The following is a 20,041-nucleotide window of genomic DNA, read 5'->3' as shown; positions in this document are numbered from 1 at the left end:
AAAAGATTCCATTTCACCTAATTGTGCCGGAGAGGCTGATCAAAAGGTGAGAATACGGAATTTACTGTCTAATTAGCTTGGGAATTAGATAAGGATCCAATTGTGATAAAGGACAAGGTTCGTAAAGCTCCATTGGTGATAATATAATCATTTGCTAATCAGGGATTATTATTATAAGGAATTGTTTAGTGTGTGTGTAACAAGTAGAATTACTTAATTGTCTAACAATTAGATTGTGATAATTATGTACTGAGTTTCATTTGTGTAATCAGATATTTTTAAATATTGCAGCTGGCTTGTGAATTATATTTTTCTATTTTCATAATAAAGATATTTCTCATTAGCCTGGGTTTTGTGTCGTATAAATAGACCAAGATATTTGGACCTGGATCAGAGTTTATGGTTTTCCCTAGACAAGCTTAACAGAGACGTAACGTGTTTATGAAACTGCTGAGTGTACCATAAATCTTCCTACAGATTTGGGGGTGTCGTCCAGGATATCTAGGTCTCTATTTTACGACCGTAGCCATGTCTGTTGACACTGAGACTCAAATTTCGTGGCATGCTCTTGAAAAAGATGTTTTTCAGAAATTAGCTGTGACAGTGTTAAAACAGCCAGACTCTGAAGTGTATTTTTCTGACCTAGTTTGTTTATTACATGCAGATAGAGAACTCTAATCAGGCTTATTGTGCTGTGTTACAGCGTCTCTTGCAAGCTCGAACTAAACCTACAGGAGAACACTATTCAGAGCTTATCTGTGCGTTGTTTGCTTTTAAAACTTCTGTCTCTGCTAGTTTATCTCAACAACATCAGCTTCAGAGTGATTTGTATGAGCAATTAGGGGATTGTAAAAAATCTTTGCAGACGGAACAGACTCGTAATGACTCTCTTGAAATTTTAGCTTCTACTTGTGAAGCTCAGCATTCAGACTTTGATCAGGTGATGTCTAATTTACAACAGCAATGTTCTGAGTTAAATGCTGAACTTGAAAGTCATAAAGAAAAACTGGTTCCTGTCCCGTGTCCAAAGTGTTCATCTTTGGTGACTCAACTTAACAATGTAAGGGCTCAGAAGGCAGATTTACAGCTCTCTTTATCTACTTGTCAGAAAGATCATGACAAGGCTGTAAAAAACCACGCTGAGGTTTTGTCTAAGCTGCGGACTGAATTAGCAGATGTAACTGCTGCTTATATCTGTCTGGGTAAAAATTTAGATTCTACTGAGCATTTATCTAATGAGAAGGTTGCCCGTGCTGACAGACAATTGTGTGCATTAAAAGCTGACTTTATTGAATCTCAGAATAGACTTTCCGAGTGTGAGTCACATGTTACACAGCTGACTGACTCTCTATATCAAGCTGATGCCGATAATCTGGCTCTGCGCCAGAATGTGCAAGCTATATCCTCCCAAAGGACTGCGTTAGCTGCTGATGTAAAAGTTTTGCAAGACAAGGTTGCTGCTTTTTGTAGTGAGAGGGATATTCAGGCTCCCCCTCCCTCTCCCCCTGTCTCGCCTCCACATTCCCCTACACCAGCTCCTAGAACTGTCTTTCGTTCTTCTCACAGCTCTAGGGTGGGGGTGGGTACAGGAATTCGCAGGAGTGTTCTGATTCTACTGCAGAGGACTTGTTACCTAGTAACAAACCCTGCCCTGAGAAATTGGTGTCACTAGTTGACCGCCCAGTGCAGCAACCACGCCCTGTAAGGTCTATCTCAAATTCCTGTGATGTCACTGAACCTGCTGATTCTAAACCACATCCGGTAAGGTCAGTTTACAGTGAGCCTGAACAACCACCAGATGGCGCCAAAGCACCAAACATTTCACAACATGCTCCACAGAGGTCACATCACAACACTGAAACTGTGAAGGATACTCAAAAGCGAGGAGGTAGTTATTCCATACCACCCTATCACGCCCAGTTAATGAAGATGTTTAAACAGATGATAGAACCCTTTAGAGAGGGAACTAAGCTAACTATTGAAGCACCTCTGGCCTGAATACATGAGTTCTATGAGACTTATGCAGTAACAGAGGAAAGTGATAAACTCCGTTTACTCCATTGGTCCTTTGCTTCCGAGTGTTCTGAGATGTTACGATCCATCATCACTGGTACTTCGGATGTGTTAGAGGTGGAACAACAACTCAAGAGACGTTATGGTACATACGCTGATTCCATTGAATCTCGCAAAGCTGCATTCCATTTGCATTGTGGGCTCCAGGAAAATCCCCGTGAATTTGCTTTCCATCTGAAACAACATTATTTTCCAGACCAGGACTCCTTCGGAGGACGAACTGGAGTATGGAGAATTCTGATCTCTCTTTGCAAAAGCCTTGCCTGAATATATGAGTGTGGTTGTGGCTGGTATGAAAAAGGCCTCTTACTCATCGATCCTGGCCATAGCCGAGGATTTCTATGATCATAAAGTCAGGGTTCCTGCATGCCCTGAGAAACCGGTGCCCAAAGCACGATCTAAGGAACAGAAGCTGAGTGTATGCGCTGTTCAGACTTCACTTGGTTTGGAACCCAGTAGCCCTGTAGTTTCCACTCCAGGACCTGTATCACCCCGTCCAGCGGACCTGCCTTCCTCTTCTGCTGCACCACCCAAAAGGGATGGACCCAAGACACAGAAGATGAGACGGCCAAATAAGCCACGGCAGCATAATGATGAGGACAGATGCATGATAGCGGAACAATTGGCGCAGCTGATAGATCGTATTTCTGCCCTGGAACTGACTTACAAACAACTGGCAGTACCTGTCCCAGCGAGAAGGGAACAGACCCTGAGGAGAAAGGATAACAATGTCAGTTACAAGCCTTCCGGCACTCGAGTGGTCAAGTCTGTAGCAACTGACACCCAGGCTCCCTCAGGAGGCGACCGGGAGGACACACCCGAATTGTTGGAGGACAATAACGCATGACTAGTCCGAGAACCGATGTCTCTACCCACTCTTGTATCTTCTGTCCAAACAACATCTCCTGATGCTACACAAGACATTGATCCGGTACAATCCAGTGAATTATCTGAGGACACAGAGTGGCTTCCTTCGTGGGATTCCATTAAGTCACACAAGTATTTCTTGGGTAGGCTAATGCCTATGGGTCAACGGTACACTCTACCTTTGCTTCTCCAACAGGTCTTGTCCTTTCCCGGTTTACTTGACACGGCTTCCGAAGTGACTTTGATCACGCAGGGACTATTCCAACATTTTCAGACCACCCTGGGTACCCAGAATCCACTGTCAATTATTCCCTGTGATTTGTCTTTGATTGCATATGGACATCAGAACATTGAGACATTTGGTCAAACTTGACTTACCTTCCAGTTAGGCAAAATGACTGTCAAACACCCAGTGATTATTACCACTAATCCAGGAGAGGAATTTTTGATTGGAAACGATCTTTTGAAGAGATTGAGGCCTATTTTGGATTATGTCCAAGAAGTGGTCTGGGCCCAGGTGACTCGTCCCCTTCCTTTTGGGAAGGTACCGACTACACGCCTGCCCCAGGTTGCCAGTACTGTGGAGCGAAACGATACTTCAATTAGAATCAATTTCCTGCGTTCAGCGGATCCACACATTTTGGAGCTACGGTATGCCAATGTTCCAGAGGGGGGTCCCACAGACCGCGAGATTGTCAGCGTTCCCAAGGAACAAATATCTGACATTGTTCTCCAGCCTGACCATTTGGAGATTGTTCTGAAGTCTACGTTCCCCATGCCGGACCCACCTCAAGAGACTGTCCAAGACCCCACCTCATCTGTTTCCAGCTCTTTGACTTCTCATCCTCGTCTACTGGCTGTACTTCACCAGGATGATACTGACTTGTCTGTTGATGTTCACCTGCACGGTTCTGTCCCAGTTCAAGCTCAACTGCTACTCCAGAGTGACATCTCCATGATCAGTGAATCTTTTTACTGTCAACTTCAGCGAACCACACCCGTTCTGTTTGTTAGGCGCCACTCTACTCACCTACCTATACCAGGTCAGGGGGTCAAGCCTCTTGTTGGGGTTTGTAGCCTTCCGTTGACCCTGGGTTCTAAGACTTTCACTCATCACTTTTCTGTGGTGAAAGGCCTACACACATCCTTGTGTTTGGGATCAGATTGTCGGATAACATACAAACTTTGTTTGCTTATCTTTAAGTCTCTATTCTATAAGACTCCAGCATTCATATACAAGCTATTAATACCATATCACCCAAGCAGAACCTTAAGATCTAATGAGCAAAATTTATTGACCATTCCTTCCTTGAAGATTATTAATACCAGACGGCAGTTTATCTTTTCGGTAACCGCTCCACAGACTTGGAACGCTCTTCCAATTTATTTAAGAATGGAGCAGGATTTAGGAAAATGTAAAAGTAATCTAAAAACATTTCTTTTTAACGATGCTTTTAATATTTAATTCAATAATTTTAAGGCCAGTGATTTTATTATTCTATGTTTTAGCGTTATATGTTTCCCTATTGTGCTTTTCCTTTGTTTTGCTTTTCTTTAATCAATTGTATTTCAAAACCCTATCTTACCTTATGTAATGAGAACATGTATTAATTAATTACCCGATGTTATTATTTAAGTTTGTCTCTCATTGAATGTATTTTAAAATGTTCATCGCTTAGAATAAACTTGAAACTGAAACTTGAAACTTAAACTTCGTCTAGGAGTCTACGTTGATTTGGTGAATGGTGTGCTTTGGAGCAGATTGTAAGGCACCCCGGTAGAAGATGTGGACCTGATGGATGGTCTGAAGGCTGGACAACCTCTTCCTCAAGTTTGTGAAGTGATCTGTGCTGAAGATGTCAAGATTCCTGGCCTTGTGCAGGATTTTGCTCTGCCTCTTCGTTTGGCCCATGGTCAACGCATGCTCGATGATATTGGCTTTTTCAACCCAAATTCCTCTTTTCTCGAGCATGGTGCTTTACCCTGTCTTGAAGTACCTACCTCTTCTTTCCATGTGTTGATTGTCAATGCTCAACCTATGGAAGTCTTTCTCTCCACTGGAGAACCTTTGGGTTTTCTGGTGGGTGAATCTTTTCCTGATGTTGAGGTAACCTTGCCTATCATTGGCAGCTTGTCTTCCATTGTCGACCCCTGCCAGGGGGGGGACATAACGGACCGTATTCTTACCTCACCTAAAGGACTCATTTCACTGGACTTCCTCTGGCCATATGATGCATCGATTTCCCATGTAACAGTGGAGAATGATTGTTTGCTTTTATCCAGAAAGTTAGCTCTGTCTGACCAATCCATTGCGGTGAATGCCATTGAATCTTCATCTTTGCAAGAACAGATTGAAGACCAAGTGGAAATCTCCTCCAACCAACCTTTTTCTGAGTTTGATGTCATGGTAAAGGAACAAGTGGATCTAGCTGATGCGTGCTCTTCTGAGGAAGAAAAGGCTCAGTTAACACAGTTGTTGTACAAATATCGAGATCTGTTTGCAGTAGATTCTTATGACACTGGCCTGACCGATCTACATGTGACCAAGATTCCTAAGGATCCCCACAGTAAGCCCGTCTTTGTGCGTCAGTATAAGATTCCTTTGGCCTCGTATGAGTCCGTGCATGAGATACTTGATACCCTGGAAACTAGGGGTATCATTAGGCCTTGTAACAGTACATACAACTCACCCTTGTGGCCAATCCTGAAGAAGAATAACAGTTGGAGAATTGCCTTGGACTACCGACAGCTAAACAAGCGGGTACCCTTGTCTAGGTGGCCTATGGCCCATCTTGACCAGAACTTGACTACCATCAAAGGAGCTAAGTATTTTACCAGCTTGGATTTGGCGTCTGGATTTTGGACAGTTCCTGTACATCCACCGGATCAATACAAACTAGCATTTACCTTTGGGAAGAAACAGTATACGTGGAATAGAACACCTTTTGGTTTTCTGAACTCTCCAGCTGAGTTCAACATATTTCTCCTTAAAGCCCTTCCAGATGCGAAAGCTCGAGGAACTCTAGTCTATGTGGATGACATCCTGATCAAGAGTCCCACCTTTCAGAAACACCTGGAAGAGGTAGAACATGTGTTCCAACAATTGCAGAATGCAGGAGCTAAATTGACCCTTGCCAAAGGTCAATGGTGCCGAACATTTCTGAATTACTTAGGGTATGACATTTCCTCTGAAGGTCTTCGACCACAGAAGAAAAGGATACAGGCCCTACAACAGTTGAGGAGACCTACCAATTTGACGGAACTTTGTTCATTTTTGGGTATATTCTCGACAGTTCATAGATCAGTATGCAGAGATCTCTAGACCCTTGGTTGCCTTACTGAAGAATGATGTACCTTGGACGTGGGGTCCTGAACAGGAAGATGCTATGCAAGAGATGAAAGAGTAGCTTAGTCGCTTTCCTTGCTTGGCCTACCCCGAGAGTGGTCGTGAATTCATCGACCTAGGATTCTCCAAACACTCTATGAGTGCTGTCCTGTACCAGAAATACTACTCTGACAAGCGTGTGGTGGCCTATGAAAGCAAAGGCTTCACCAATGTAGAGAAGAAGTATTCTGACTGTGAGAAAGCTCTACTGTGAACTGTTTGGGCTCTTCAACATTTTCGGAGTTACATTCAAGGAGAAAAACTCATTGTAGAGACTTGTCATCAACCCATTAGTTTCTTGGGCAGTGACAAGATCAAGACTGGTCGTGTCTCCAATAGCCGAATAGTCTCATGGACTTTGGCTCTCCAAGGATGGCCTTTACAGGTAAAGTATGCCCTGAAACATCGTAACACAGTAGCCCAAGGGATAGCAGAATTGCATGATTGTACAGAACAAGATTCTCTTACAGGTATACCGGAACCTGATGTTCCACCAGAAGAGGAGGAACCCCATCGTCATCATCTTTATGATGAACAGCTCTGTGCCAATATACCTCAAGTTTACGTGGATGGCTGTGCTTTCCACCAGGCATCGACCCATGTTCTGGTCGCAGGAGTAGGTGTAGTGTGGAATGTCGACACACCTATGGAAACCTTGAAGTATAGATTGGGTGCTAAAACCAACCAATATGCAGAGATTGTAGCAGCCCTGGTCGCTGTACAGTCTGCGGTACAGAAGGGGATATCAGAACTGATTATCTGTACAGATTCTGACTATGTGCGTCAGAACTTTGTGTCTCACTTACCCGTGTGGAAAAAGGACATATTAAATTCCAAAGGAAAGCCTGTCCATCATGGCGACTTGATTCTAGCCTTAGATCAATTGGTACGAGACAATGACATGACCATCTACTGGAAGAAAGTGAAAGGTCACGCCAAGGTTAATAGTTCTGACAAGATCGGAAATGACCTTGCGGATCAACTGGCCAAAGAAGGTGCTTTGTCAGGTGAACTATGGCAATGCCCTGAAGAGTTGTTCTCGATGGTACATGCTATTACTCGACGCCAAGCGAAACAGGTAGCTGAAACACCTGTAGTGCAGTGGGGTAATGATGTCCCTTCCTTTGATCTTGTAATCGCTCAGAAGACAGATCTTATCCTGGGAAAGTTCTATAACTTCATACAGAATCCACAGGATCATTCATTGTCTGAAGACGATCAGAAGGATGAAGAACTGAGGATACTCTACACCTCCAGAGAGAAATTCTCGATTCACCAGGACCTGCTCACTCGAACGAGTAAGCATGGTATCGTGCAGTGGGTTGTACCACGTGCATATTGAGGAATCATGTTGCAACATGCTCATGATGAATCTTGTGCTGGACATAGAGGTGAAGAAGTTACATATGAGACACTGAAGCAAGTGGCCTACTGGCCTCATATGCGGCAAGATGTGCAGTTATTTACGAGAGGTTGCTTGACTTGTTGTCAATTTCAACCCTCTACACCACTTCATCAAGCACCCTTGAGAAAGAAGGGTTTGGTCATGCCCTGGTCCGACATCCAGATTGATTGGATTGGCCCAGTGGTCCGTTCCTCCCGAGGTAATAAGTATATGTTGACTGTCACTTGTTTGTTTACCAAGTGGATTGAGTGCTTGCCTGCACCCAATTGTACGGCAGAGACTACCGCTACCTTGTTACTGAATCATGTGTTCAGTAGGTGGGGTTTGCCCATGAGAGTGGACTCAGATCAAGGATCACATTTCACTGCGGATGTGATGCGACACATGTGGAAGATGCTCGGAGTGAAAAGTAAATTGCACATAGCTTATCACCCTCAATCATCGGGACAAGTGGAAAGAGTGAATCGTACCATCATCACAATCCTGAAGAAGTACGTGTCTACCTCTGGTAAGGATTGGGACATGAAGTTACCTTTGGTACTGATGGCTATTCGTGCCACACCTCACCGGTCTACGGGGATGACGCCTTTTGAAATGATGACAGGTAGAGAAATGACATTACCGATTCATTTGTTGTATAGAACTAATGATGTAAATCTTTCTAGTGCTACTACTGCTCATGAGTATGTCACCCATTTACGTCAACATTTACAGGGTGCATTTTCCTTTGCCCAGAAAAATCTGGAAACTGCTGCTAAAGGTAGAAAAGCCTATTATGATCATAGGACTACCACAAAGGAATACCAAATTGGCGACAAGGCATTCTATTACAATTTTGGCAAAACCAAGACCAAAGAAAGTAAATTTTTGCCAAGTTGGCATGGTCCATTCCCTATAGTGGAAAAAGCTTCACCTGTGGCCTATCAAATTCGCACCAAGTCAAATTCTCCAAGTGCAGATGTCTTTAAATGGATCCACATTAATCAACTGAGACCATGTCATCCCAGTAAATTTGTCCAGGATGAAACCGTTGTTGTGATGAATGACATTAACCTAGCAACAGCCTAGGCTGTTCTCTCTCTTTTCTGTTATTCAGATGGCGAAACGAGTTCTGCCGATGCTGTTCCTGGTTGTCCTGCTGATTGGAGTTGTTACCAAAATGATTGATCCTGGTCTGCAGTCCCGTATTGTCCTTCAAGATTCTCCTGGTTTCTGGTTCTTCCCGTTCCAGATCTTGCTCCAGAACATCTTCTTTCGATGTTTCTCTTTTCCATTTGGACTCTACTCCTACTGAAACTGAATTGGAAATCCTGGATGTTTTCCGTGGACATCCCATCAACTTTACCCTTGAAGTAAAATAATATTTGTTGTCAAAACCTTCCCACACTATTGAACTGAAAGTTGATAATGATAAGCTTCATAGAAACATAGAAACATAGAAAGATGACGGCAGATAAGGGCCATATAGCCCATCAAGTCTGCCCACACTATTTACCCACCCCCTTAAGTCTTCTGACCCCTTAAGTATAATTGTAATTATACTGTCACTCTACTGACCCGCTCATTCAAGTCCTAGTGACCCTATCCTTGGCATGACCCCGTAGGGATCCCACATGGGTATCCCATTTGTTCTTGAAGTCTGGGATGCTGCGTGCCTCGACCACCTGCACTGGAAGCTTGTTCCAATGCTCGATCACTCTCTCCGTGAAGAAGTACTTCCTTGCATCTCCACGAAACTTCCCTCCCCTGAGTTTGAGCGGATGTCCTCTTGTGGTCGAGGGTCCCCTGAGAAGAAAGATATCCTCTTCCACCTCGACCCGTCCCGTGATGTACTTCATGTTGAGGACTATCATGTTGGCTCCTCTAATGTACATTAAGTTGTTGATACCCGCAGTATTGACCTTTTTATCACTGTTATTCCAATTTTTGCCATCCTGTGGGTTCTCTTATTTGGGTTCTCTGTTTTTGCACTCTATGAGTCCATCCGGATTCGACGTCTTATTCATCATAAACCATCTCATCTGGACTTAAGAATGCATGATTACATTGCGGCTATGAAGGAGTGATTTTGCTAGCCGTATTTATGATTTTGATCTGTCTGTCTTAACTTTTGCTTTGGCATACTTTTTGTGCCTTGCTAAGTAGTTATGATTTTTGATTTTATCATATATTGCCATTTATCAGTGATTTTATTATCATTTATTTGGCTGGGTTCATATATTTAGCCCTTGCCTTTATGATTATTATACATTGATTATTGATATCTTTGATTTATTGCTGATTTATATGGTATTGCTTATGTTTATGCATTTTTGTATCACCTTGGGTCTTGACGATCCTTTCCTAATTAGATAGGTTGAAGGTGAAATAGACTCCATTGAAGTTATTTCTCCTTCAAGAGGGGGGACTGTAGGGGTATTTCTGTATTCACACCTGAAGGTTAGGCCTCTATGATGTCATCAATGCCTGAACCATTGTCTCAAGAAATCTTTCTGCTGAATAAGAGATTTTTCCAGCATGAATTGCAAGAAGAAAGAAGTACACAGCTTTGCTGTTTCTGCCTGATGCATTATGGGTATGTACCAGAATGTTATTCTACTCAAGGACATTCATCTGTGCCTTCATTATAGGACTGTGTGAATATGGGGGAAATTATCCTGTTCTTATCTGTCTAACGGCCCTGGGTCTACCAGCCTATATGATACTTTCCACAGAAAGGCTATTCATCCAAGTTCTGTTTCTGGATTGGTCCGAGGAAGTCATCTGATGAGATCCAAGAAAGAAGGTGCTAATTAATTAGTTAGTCTGTGTTAAGGTGCGGGGGAACTCACATCTTCACACAGGTGTTCTATACGTAACCTTTTTCTTTTAATAATTAGACCTGTAAGTTACCTCGTGTGACTCTCTGCCTAAGAGAGAGAAATTCGGACTTTTTAAACAGCTCTGAATTCAGCACAGATAGGAACTTGTTTGCTAATGATTTATTGCCTTACCCAGGACTGGCCAACACGTACCTTTAACAAAGGACTTCTTCCATCTACCACGGCTGACAAGAAAAGATTCCATTTCACCTAATTGTGCCGGAGAGGCTGATCAAAAGGTGAGAATACGGAATTTACTGTCTAATTAGCTTGGGAATTAGATAAGGATCCAATTGTGATAAAGGACAAGGTTCGTAAAGCTCCATTGGTGATAATATAATCATTTGCTAATCAGGGATTATTATTATAAGGAATTGTTTAGTGTGTGTGTAACAAGTAGAATTACTTAATTGTCTAACAATTAGATTGTGATAATTATGTACTGAGTTTCATTTGTGTAATCAGATATTTTTTAATATTGCAGCTGGCTTGTGAATTATATTTTTCTATTTTCATAATAAAGATATTTCTCATTAGCCTGGGTTTTGTGTCGTATAAATAGACCAAGATATTTGGACCTGGATCAGAGTGTATGGTTTTCCCTAGACAAGCTTAACAGAGACGTAACGTGTTTATGAAACTGCTGAGTGTACCATAAATCTTCCTACAGGCCCGCTGAAGGATGACTTACCATGCCATTTTTTTCAGATGGCAACGGGCTCCCCCCCCCTCTTCTCTCCCTCTAGGGCAATGGGCCCCCACCTGATGACGACAACACTGCTCCCCCTGGGCATCGACGGACAGCAATGCAGCCAACCACCGGCATCAACGGCAACATAGCCATCGCAGCTCCAAGAAGGTCCGCGATGACTGTGTCTGCCAGTCCATCCCCCTCAGTCTTCACTTACCTCTTCCGGCAGACGCATTCATTGCGAGATCTGCATGGAGTTAAGCCTACTTCCTTAACTTTGATGTCGGGGGGAGACCGTGTTGCCGTCCATTGATGCCGGGGGGAATGGGGGGCAGTGTTGTGTCATCGTTGATGCCGGGTGGGGGCCCGTTGCTGTAGGGGAGGCCTGTTTCCGTTGCTGGGGAGGTGCGTTTCCATTGCTGTGTGGAAAAGGTGGTGGAGGGAGAGAAAGGGGGCTAATGTTAATGGAATTTGTATGCAGGGAAAGGGGGAAGGATACTGGATGGATTTAGGTTGGATGGAAAGACAGGAGGCTAATGTTGATGGAATTGGTGTGCAAGGAAAGGGGGAAGGATACTGGATGGATTTAGGTTAGGGGGATTTGTTCAGAGATGTTTGAGGGTTGTATAGAAGAAAAAACTGTGCACTGGTATGCTAATCTTTGTTTTGAATTTAAAAAAAAGAAATACTGTATAAGTGGAAATAAAGAAGTAAATAAGAAAACAGATAAATGGGGCGGGGTGTAGGCGGGGCATGGGCAGGGTGTGAGCAGGGCAGGCCTGTGAGGGGGAGGCCCAGTGTACTTGTGTGCCTAGGGGCCCTCAAATAATTAATCCTGCCCTGATGGTGACTGGATGAATATCCATGTCAATGCTGTATAGGAGAGCCAGTTGCGGTACCACAGGACTTGGTGGCCAAATGCTCAGGCTGGACTGGTACTGAGGAAGTTGATGCTGGTGTATGTAGCTTAAATATATCACCCAGCTCCCTTTTGAAAAACTCATTGAGCTTTTCACGGAAAGAAAGCACTGGTACCAACGGTGTAGCAGCTTGCCTCGGAGAGGCAAGAGGAAATGTCGCTGCTTGGTTGGCATTAAGGGACTTGAAGCAACAGTGACCTGCGACACTGGGAAGCTGATGTCTTCTTAGCTGGCTTACCTGATGGTGCAAGATTACCCAATACCGATGCCTTCGATGTCGATGATTGTGAGGTCTTGTCACTGTCCATGACAGTCCCGAACAATTTTTCTTGTTGAAGTTTACAGCTTTTAATGGAGCACTTCTGCCAGGTAGAACACAGAGCACAGGACTTGACTCGGTGTTCAGGGCCAAGGCACTGCAAGCACCAACTATGCGGGTCAGTGATAGAAATCGGCCTTTGGCACCTGCAGCAGTTTTTGAAGCCCGTCAACGGCCTAGACATGCATAGGAAGACTGCATCAGCCAAATTAATCTCAATGGCTGAAGAGAAAACACAAACACTCGAAGGGCAAAGCCCATGATGAGGGAAAAAGAGAATATCTTTTTTTTTTTTTTACAAATAGGAAAGAAAATAAATATTAAAAAACTAAGTAAAAATAATCAAACAGTTTGCGAAGTGGGAAGGCAAGGCACAAAAAGAATGAACAGGAGCTTAAAAATGCGACTTTGCTCTGTGGAAAACGAACTGATGTATCGTGAGCCAACGTCAGGCAGGAAGGCACTCGCGCATGCATGGTGCAGGCAATCGCAAACTTTCTAAAAAAAGTTAAAATGGCGATGTGCTCTTAAAGCTGTCTGTACCGGAGCTCCGTGAATGACGTCACCCACATGTGAGAATATGCTGCTTGCTTGTCCTGGGATAAATGATTTATTCACCATTATTGGGGTTCCTGTAGATCAGGGGTGTCCAACCTGCGGCCCCATGAAATATTTTTGGCCAATGCCAAAAATGCTTTCCCAGGAAAGCCAAAAGGTTGGACACCCCTGATGTAGATGAATTTCTGAAACGAGATGGCTTTGAAGAATTTGATCAACTTTCCTTAACATAGGCAGGGCATTTTCATTTTGAGCTTGAATAGACCAAATGCTCCTGGACTCTGGAAAGCCAGTAAGTGTGTGGCAATTTAATTACCATATATGACGTTAACTAAACCAGATTAATACTAACATTCGATAAACATTATTTGTTGTTTACATAATAAGACTGAGTTCACTGCAGGTGCCATCGGCCTAGAAGGCGATCTCAATCTCGCGCACAGACTTTGAGCCTCTGCCTCTTATCTAGATAGGGTGCTAATGCGCATGCGTATGCTTTGTAGTCTCTAGCAAACTGTTTATAAGGCAGCGGCAGGTGGAAGGTGAATCAGAAGTGCATAGTATTGTGGTGGCTGGGTCAGAGGGAGGCGAAGAGGTAGGCGTTTCGTCTTAACTCGGTTGGTTCTTGTTTTTCGTGACGCTGTTTGTTCTACTATTACTTTTTATGTCAAGATGGCGGAAGCAAGCGGCAGTACTACTGAGGGTCCAGAGCACTGTTCTATCACCCCGTCATCCTTTCTTAACGGGGATTTGGAAATAGAGGCAATAAAAAGCTCTGCGTCCTGCATATCAGCAGATTCGGGAGGCGGCCTTACGGTCTCGGAGGAGGTGAGTGACTTCATGACAGGGGGTGACTAGTATACGCGTCTGTAGCGTTAGTGCTGTGTATACTGTAGATACTTCAGTGGATATGATCTGTACAAGGCCTTATCTGGTGAACGGACACTACAGTTAATTTCGACAGTACTGGTAGTTTGTACATTCGCTGGATGACTTACTGTTTGAGCTAAGGTTAGCATATTTGTGAAGATGGGAAAAAAAGACATGGCCCCGCCCACACTCCACCTACAGCCCTGCCCACACCCCACCCATTTCCTTGGTCTCCCTTCCTATCCTCTACCTCAGGGGTGCCCACACTTTTTGGGCTTGCGAGCTACTTTTAAAATGACCAAGTCAAAATGATCTACCAACAATAAAATTAAAAACAAACAAACCGCACACTGTACGCATAGAAAATGTTAATTATCATTCCTATTCCAGGGTTTTCCAAAGAGGTCAAAGCAGATGACTCTATGCATTGTCACCTCAGTAACAACCATACAAAAATAGACAAATATACCCCCCTCCCTTTTTACTAAACCACGATAGCAGTTTTTAGAGCGCAGGGAGCTGCGCTGAATGCCCAGCGCTGCTCTCGATGCTCATAGGCTCCCTGCGCTAAAAAACTATTGCGGTTTAGTAAAAGGGGACCATATTGTAAAATATAGACAGTAGATATAAATTCAGACACATTTTGATCACTAAATTTAAAATAAAATAATTTTTCCTAACTTATCTGGTGATTTCATGAGTCTCTGGTTGCACTTTCTTCTTCTGACTGTGCATCCAATCTTTCTTCCTTCTTTCATAAGAACATAAGAAATGCCTCCGCTGGGTCAGACCCGAGGTCCATCGCGCCCAGCAGTCCGCTCATGCGGCGGCCCAACAGGTCCAGGACCTGTGCAGTAAATTTCTATCTATACCCCTCTATCCCCTTTTCCAGCAGGAATTTGTCCAAACCTTTCTTAAACCCCAGTACTGTACTCTGCCCTATAACTTCCTCTGGAATTGTATTCCAGGTGTCCACCACACGTTGTGTAAAGAAGAACTTCCTAGCATTAGTTTTGAATTTGCCTCCTTTCAACTTTTCCGAATGCCCTCTTGTTTTTTTATTTTCTGAAAGTTTGAAGAATCTGTCCCTCTCTACTCTCTCTATGCCCTTCATGATCTTGTAAGTCTCTATCATATCCCCTCTTAATCTTCTCTTTTCTAGGGAAAAGAGTCCCAGTTTTTCCAATCTCTCAGCATATGAAAGGCTTTCCATCCCCTTAATCAGTCGTGTTGCTCTCCTCTGAACTCTCTCGAGCAATGCCATATCCTTCTTAAGGTACGGTGACCAATACTGGGCGCAGTACTCAAGATGTGGACGCACCATTGCCCGATACAGCGGCAGGATAACTTCTTTTGTTCTGGTTGTAATACCTTTCTTGATTATACCTAGCATTCTATTCGCTCTCTTAGCGGCAGCTGCGCACTGTGCTGTCGGCTTCATTGTCATGTCCACCATCACCCCCAAGTCCCTTTCTTGGGTACTCTCATTCAAAAACATCCCTCCCATCGCATAATTATACCTCGAGTTTTTGCTTCCCACATGCAATACTTTACACTTCCCAACATTGAATTTCATCTGCCATCTCTCTGCCCATTCCCCTAGTTTGTCCAAGTCTCTTTGCAATTCTTCGCAGTCCTCTTTTGTCCGAGCTCTACTAAATAGTTTGGTGTCGTCCGCAAATTTTATTATCTCACACTTCGTCCCTGTTTCTAGATCATTTATGAATATGTTAAAAAGCAGTGGCCCGAGCACCGAGCCCTGCGGAACACCACTCGTGACCTTTCTCCAGTCTGAGTAGTGGCCCTTCACCCCTACCCTCTGTTTCCTACCTTCTAACCAGTTTCTGATCCATCTATGCACGTCTCCGTCCACCCCATGGTTCTTCAGTTTCCGGAGTAGACGTTGTCAAAGGCTTTCTGGAAATCTAGGTATATGATGTCTATGGGGTCTCCTCTGTCCATTTGTTTGTGAATTCCTTTGAAGGAATTCAGCCTGTATGCTTCCTCTTCTCTAGACCTCATTCCCTCCCCCAACTTTTCCTTCCTCTCTCCCTGCCCTTTCTTTCTCTCTGCCTCCCTTTCTTTATTTTTTATGTTTCTCTTCTTTCCTTCTGTCTCCCTGCCTGCCCTTTTTCTTTCTTTCTCCCTGCCCTCCCCCAAGCCACTGCCACTGCCATCGGGGACCAAGGACCCAAACCGCCACCAATAACAGGCCCGAAAGCCAACGCTGCCCCAGGCTCTGCCTGCTTCGGCCGACCAGCATTCCTCTCCCCGACGTCAATTCTGCCGTCGGGAAGAGGAAGGCTGATTGGCCCAAGATCGCGATCGACCTATTGGGGGAAATGCTGCCGGGTCCTGCCTTCGCAGAAACAGAAAGTAGGCAGGACCCGGCAGCAAGAAGAGCAAATGCTTCACTAACCTGTCTCCCGCCTTAGCCCATAGCGAACGCTTGCTTCAGGGCTCTCAACATGTGCTTGCCGGCTTCCCTTCTTCCCCCCGCGGACATAACTTCCGGTTTCAGAGGGAAGAGAAGGGAAGCTGGCACGCACACTTTATAGCCACGGAGCATAAGTTCGCTTCGGGCTGAAATCTCCAAGCCGGTTTTGTTTTTTTTTTAATGTTCAGCAGCGGCGGCAGCAGCAGATGACAGCTGGGCGGACCGCCCAGCTAAAAGGCCCTAGAGAGAACACTGGAGAGGAAGGCTGATCGGCCCGGTAGATCAGGACGGCAACACGAGTCTATCATGGAGCCCGGGATGGGCTCCGCGATCGACTCGCGTTGCCTTCCTGAGCTACTGGTCGATCGCGATCGACGTGTTGGGCACCCCTGCTCTACCTTTTTAGTGCTTCTCTCCCTTCCTCCAACACTCTTTCCCCTCAGGGTGCTTCTCTCTCTTCTTTCACTCTCCCTCTCTTGTGTATGATTGCTTTCTTTCTCTCTCTCTCTCTCTCTTTTCAACTCAACTCCTCTCCCCCATAAGTGCTCCTCTCTTTCTTTCTCTCTTCCAGCACTACCCTACTCCATGTTTTATTCTCCTGCACTCTCTCCTTTCCATAATGCTTCTCCAGCCAGCCCTCTCTCATGTTTCTACAATCCCCTACCCTCCTTCCTCTGCCCTCCGATGCTGTCTCCCAACTCCTCCCTGTTCGGCTGCTGTAATTTAATGTTCGCTTAAAGCTCACTAGAACTATGGCACTAGTTTCAGTAGTCCTTATTCCAGTATAAGTCCAGAACTATTATAAAAAGTGTATACTGGATAAGAATCTTAACCTTGCAGACTCATGAGTGGATAAAAGAAAAAGCCTCAGCCCCACCACTCCACCGCTGTAATATCTTGTTACTGTGGGAAGAAATTACGTGGTGCAATCATCACTGGCTATTTAATTCATTTATAAGTGCTTTTTGTTTAAATAGTATGTTTAAATAAATAATTTATGAGGTAATAGTAAGAAATACTGAGGTTCAGTGTACTTATCTTATGCCAGCTAAACCCTGGGAACATGACCCGACATGTTTCGCACCGTCTGTGCTGTATCAAGGGTCCCCCTAAAATAGTAACAGGAAGGTGACATTAGTGCTTATTCTGTAACATTACCCCACCCGCTAAGTTTTATAAGTAATTATTACCCAACTTCAAAATCCAAGTGTCTTACCGCTTTGCCTATGTCATCCGACTCTGTCTATGTTTGTAAAAGAGCAAGATGGCGTCGGCGTGTACACCTGGTGTTTATATAGTGTCCTCCTATTCGTGCCAGTAACTCCTCCCCCTAAATCCTATTGGTCAGAATCGGTCAAAACAATGGAGCCCTATTGGTCAGAATCTCTCAAAACAATGAAACCCACTCCAACTCACAATTAAGTCCATAAGGTTCGACTGTATTAAGAAAAAAGATGTTTCTCTGCTCTCGTTCATTCAACTTAATTAAATCTTTCCCACCATCCCTCCCCACAACCTTCTCGATAACCCTCCATCTCATGTCCTCAACTTTATGGTTATGAACCAGCCAGTGGTCAACCAAAGGGGCTTTTTCAACCTTATTCAAAATCCGAGATTTGTGTTCAGTCAATCTAACCCGTATTGGCCTTGACGTGCGTCCCACATATATTAGATCGCATGGACAAATAATCGTGTATATGACATCACTGGTGTTGCAATCAGTATCACTCAAAGATTCCAAGAATTTGTCTCTTCCTGGGACTTTCCATGACCTCCCCTCAATCGTAAGCTGGCACCATTGACATCTCCCACAAGCTGTATGCTGTCCTCCACTCTTTGTTTTCCTACAACCATATTTTTGGAAGTTGCATTTTTGCCCCAACGTCGTCCCCCTCGAGTATGCAATTCTCGGAAAATTGTGCAAGGAGAAATGTCCCTGTACTATATGCCAGTGTCTCCTCATGGCCTGTACTAGAGAATTAACAGCTTTAGAAAAGGGAAGGATGCACGTGAGGGTCTCTTTCTCCTCCTCCTCTGTGGTGTCGGATTCGTTAAGAAGGAGTTCACGTTGGGCAAATCTTGCCCTCGTGTAAGCCTGCTTAATGGCTCTATTTGGATAGCCTCTCACCCGTAGCCTCTCACCCGTAGTCACCACCGCTGAATGCCATGTCTGTGGTAGAGAAGATTCCTCCCCCAGGTAACCCGGACCAATATGGCAGCCAGTAGTCCTCTGAAGAACATAAGCAGTGCCTCTGCTGGGTCAGACTAGATGTCCATCATGCCCAACAGTCCGCTCACGCGGCGGCCCATCAGGTCCAGGACCTGTATAGTAATCCTCTATCTATACCCTTCTATCTCTTTTTCCTTCAGGAAATTGTCTAATCCCTTCTTGAACCCCAATACTGTACTCTATCCTATCACACCCTCTGGAAGTGCATTCCAGGTGTCCACCACCCTCTGGGTAAAGAAGAACTTCCTAGCATTGGTTCTGAATCTGTCCCTTCTTAACTTTTCCGAATGCCCTCTCGTTCTTGTAGTTTTTGAAAGTTTGAAGAATGTCCCTCTCCACTTTCTCTATGCCCTTCATGATCTTGTAAGTCTCTATCATGTCCCCTCTAGGTCTCCGCTTTTCTAGGGAAAAGAGCCCCAATTTCTCTAATCTTTCAGCATATGAAAGGTTTCCATACCTTTTATCAATCGTGTCGCTCTTTTCTGAACCTTCTCGAGTATCGCCATATCCTTTTTAAGGTACAGCGACCAATATTGGACACAGTACTTCAGATGCGGGTGCACCATTGCCCGATACAACGGCAGGATAACTTCGTTCGTTCTGGTTGTAATGCCTTTCTTGATAGTACCTAGCATTCTATTCACCTTCTTGGAGGCCGCTGCGCACTGTGCCGACGGCTTCATTGTCTTGTCCACTATTACCCAAGTCCTTTTCTTGGGTACTTTCACCCATTACCAGCCCTCCCATCGTATAGCTGTACCTCAGGTTTCTGTTTCATACATGCAAGACTTTACATTTCTCTACATTAAACTTCATCTGCCATCTCGTTGCCCATTCTCCTTGTTTGTTCAGGTCCCTTTGTAAATCTTCGCAGTCCTCTTTAGTCCTAATTCCACTAAATAGTTTGGTGTTGTCTGCGAATTTTATTATTTCGCACTTCGTTCCTGTTTCTAAATCATTTATAAATAGCAGCAGTCTGAGTACTGACCTCTGCGGAACACTACTCGTGACCCTCCTCTAGTCCGAGTAGTGGCCCTTCACTCCTACCCTTTGCTTTCTACCCGCCAACCAATTTTTGATCCATCTGTGTACGTCTCCTTCCACCCCATGGTTCTTCAGTTTCCGTAGTAGGCGTTCATTGCGTACCTTGTCAAAGGCTTTTTGTAAATCTAAGTATACGATGTCTATGGGGTCCCCTTTGTCCATCCGCCTCTTCCACCTCAGGAAGTGTGATCGTAAGAGACGGCTATAAAGCCTCCCCCTCAGAAAGGGCAGGGAGCAATACTTGTGCCAAATAAGAGTCCAGCTCAGTGACCGAGGGTATCTCCTTGTCCATAAATCCCTTGAAAATATTCCTGGAAGCAACTTCCAATATCCTTCGAGGAGCTCAAGACCCTTCCATCAGTCATTTTAATACAGGGTATG

General features: G+C 44.4%; 1 protein-coding gene across 4 annotated transcripts in view; it reads left to right on the top strand.

Moving 5' to 3' along the window:
- Window positions 1-13,595: 13,595 nt before the first annotated feature.
- The window catches only part of BRAF (B-Raf proto-oncogene, serine/threonine kinase), a 1,024,017-nt gene continuing 1,017,571 nt past the window's right edge, over window positions 13,596-20,041 (top strand). For 2 of the 4 annotated variants that reach the window (XM_033958821.1, XM_033958819.1), the window contains exon 1: window positions 13,628-13,907. In XM_033958821.1, the coding sequence (XP_033814712.1) occupies window positions 13,752-13,907 (156 nt within the window). In that variant the 5' untranslated portion in view covers window positions 13,628-13,751. The other 2 variants (XM_033958817.1, XM_033958818.1) reach the window with 2 other exon arrangements.

Source organism: Geotrypetes seraphini, chromosome 9 (assembly GCF_902459505.1).
Source record: "Geotrypetes seraphini chromosome 9, aGeoSer1.1, whole genome shotgun sequence".
In the NCBI taxonomy this organism is placed as follows: domain Eukaryota; kingdom Metazoa; phylum Chordata; class Amphibia; order Gymnophiona; family Dermophiidae; genus Geotrypetes; species Geotrypetes seraphini.
The sequence above is the reverse complement of the archived record's forward strand: the minus strand, read 5'-3'. Positions and strand labels throughout refer to the sequence as shown.